Source organism: Epinephelus moara, unplaced genomic scaffold, assembly GCF_006386435.1.
Source record: "Epinephelus moara isolate mb unplaced genomic scaffold, YSFRI_EMoa_1.0 scaffold2244, whole genome shotgun sequence".
In the NCBI taxonomy this organism is placed as follows: Eukaryota; Metazoa; Chordata; class Actinopteri; order Perciformes; family Serranidae; genus Epinephelus; species Epinephelus moara.
Window position 1 is genome coordinate 1 of NW_026079813.1, and position 1193 is coordinate 1193.

General features: G+C 46.8%; 1 protein-coding gene across 1 annotated transcript; it reads left to right on the plus strand.

The window, feature by feature from the left end:
• Positions 1–48: 48 nt before the first annotated feature.
• Positions 49–1101, plus strand: LOC126387124 (nebulin-like; the record flags this gene model as incomplete). The annotated part of the gene is made up of 4 exons (XM_050039678.1): positions 49–150; positions 242–553; positions 682–888; positions 997–1101. Coding segments are annotated over exons 1-4 (705 nt in total), but the record flags the coding sequence as incomplete, so codon positions are not given.
• Positions 1102–1193: the final 92 nt, after the last annotated feature.

Genomic DNA, 1193 nt, shown 5'->3' on the forward strand with positions numbered 1-1193 from the left:
TCTTATTTTATTTTGTTCTCAGCAGTTTATCTGTTTCCACAGAAACTGTACAAAGCCGGTCTCGTGGAGATGGCCAATAAGGGCCACAACCTCAAAGAAGACGCCATCCCAATCATTGCTGCCAAGACCGGCACCACTATCGCCAGCAATGTAAGTTGGAAACAAATTCCTGAATCAAATCAAGCAGATTATCACCGCAATCCATCATACATGGTAAACAAGTATTTATTTCCTGTCACAGTACAAGTACAAGCTGGCATACGAGAAGGCCAGAGGTCACCACGTCGGCTTCCGCAGCCTGCAGGATGACCCTCTGCTGGTTCACTACATGGAGGTGGCGAAGATGCAGAGTGACAAGAACTACAAGAAGGACTATCACAAGGCCAAGCTGAAGTATCACACCCCCGTGGACATGATGAGTGTGGTCCACGCCAAGCAGGCCTCTGCTGTTCAGAGGATGGCTGGATACAGACAGATCCAGCACAGTTACGCTCTCCTCCCTGACGCCATGAACCTGGTGCTGGCTCGCACTATGAATGTCCAGTGTAGTGATGTGAGTCTGAAATGTTAAAATACCAGCTGTGCTGTGGCCACAGTATTTATAACCATTTATAAAGGCCCATAACAATTAATTATTGTTGTACGATCCCTTCATTCATGAGGTCTTATATTTCCTTTCAGGCTGACTACAAGTCTGAGTGGAACAACTACATCAGAGGTATTGGGTGGGTCCCTATCGGCTCACTGGCAGTTGAGACTGCTAAAGTTGGTGGTCAGATTCAGAGTGACAATTTGTACCGGACTCATCCGTCCAACTACAAGTTCAGCAAGCTGATGGACTCCATGGACCTGACTCTGGCTACTGCCAACAACCAGATCATGAACAAGGTGCAGCATGCTTCACTGACTCTGAAGAGCAGGGCCACAGAAATGTTGTTGATCATACTGTTCATACGGCTCATCACACATCTGTTCCTCTGCTGTCTGTGTTCACAGAAAGCATACACTGCAGCCTGGGAAAAGGACAAACTGAACGTCCACGTCATGCCAGATTCTCCTGAGATCGTCCTGGCCAAAGCCAACGCCCTCAACATGAGCAATGTACGGCATTCAATCACATAACATAAATATATACATATATATGTACCGTAGACTTCAGTTAAAAGCCTGGTCCCAATTAAACGCTCAGTCCT